Source organism: Octopus bimaculoides, chromosome 7, assembly GCF_001194135.2.
Source record: "Octopus bimaculoides isolate UCB-OBI-ISO-001 chromosome 7, ASM119413v2, whole genome shotgun sequence".
Classification (NCBI taxonomy): Eukaryota; Metazoa; Mollusca; class Cephalopoda; order Octopoda; family Octopodidae; genus Octopus; species Octopus bimaculoides.
Window position 1 is genome coordinate 57,491,259 of NC_068987.1, and position 1,035 is coordinate 57,492,293.

General features: G+C 28.8%; 1 protein-coding gene across 1 annotated transcript in view; it reads right to left on the minus strand.

The window, feature by feature from the left end:
* Window positions 1–1,035, minus strand: part of LOC106873188 (follicle-stimulating hormone receptor) — a 471,564-nt gene that overhangs the window by 289,609 nt on the left and 180,920 nt on the right. Inside the window, exon 11 of the mRNA XM_052969708.1 lies at window positions 833–898. Coding sequence (XP_052825668.1) covers window positions 833–898 — 66 coding nt within the window. The remainder of the gene's footprint in view (window positions 1–832; window positions 899–1,035) is intronic.

A 1,035-nucleotide genomic window follows, 5' to 3' on the forward strand; every position in this document is an offset into this window, starting at 1 on the left:
ATACATATATATATATGTATATATATATATATGTATATAAATACACACACACACTCACACACACACAGACACTCACACACACACACACATACACACACACACACACACACATATATATATATATAATCCCTGATTCTTTTATTGGTTTCAACCAGAGACTGTTCCATGCTGGGACATCACCATTAAAATATTAAATCTGGAAATGAGCAAGAGTTCAACCACAACATCGCATGATTAAAAAAAGGTCTGCGTCCATAATCAGCTATCACACACTCTTCACACATTTTCTTTGAAACCAGAAATAAAATCTAGTCTGTTTATGCTTCAATGCAATTCTAGTTTTACCAGAGGGGGTGCTATTTGCTTTTTGTTTAAGTGATAACCTAATGGATTTTATGATATGTGCTACTTAAAATTGTTGAAGAGCAGTGTATCCGTTAATATAATAGAAAAAAAATTGATTTACAGAATAATTGATATTGTTCTTCAAACAGCAAAATGCTGTTACCTGTTTTGAAATAATATCATTTCATTTTAGCATCGCTTGCATCGATGCTAATTGCCGTGTACATATCCAAATTTAAAACGTATTTTCTAATAGAGAGTATTTACAATTTATTGTTTATTTTGATTTGTTGCTGTATTTTAAGTTACCCTTTAATGTTATATCGCCATGTGACAAAACTAAATCATGTGTGTCTAAAATAATTTCATTAAAACTTAGGTTGTTCTGAATGATTCGTGGAACTTTTGTTTCAATATTATATAACATAAACTAGTAAATTGATATTCTATTTATCTAACAGATGATAGCAATCTTTGAACAACTTACAATATTCTTAGTTCTCCACATCCTGTAAGATTTGGCATCTGAGTAAGTTTATTGGAATGAACATCACTGTAAAACAAAATATGAAACAGCGTAGAAAAATACAAATTTCATTGAATAATCTCAAAAATTTAGAGATAATAATAGAAATGATAATAATAATAATAATAATATGCTAAAAACAAGATAATGGGTATCAACACTTT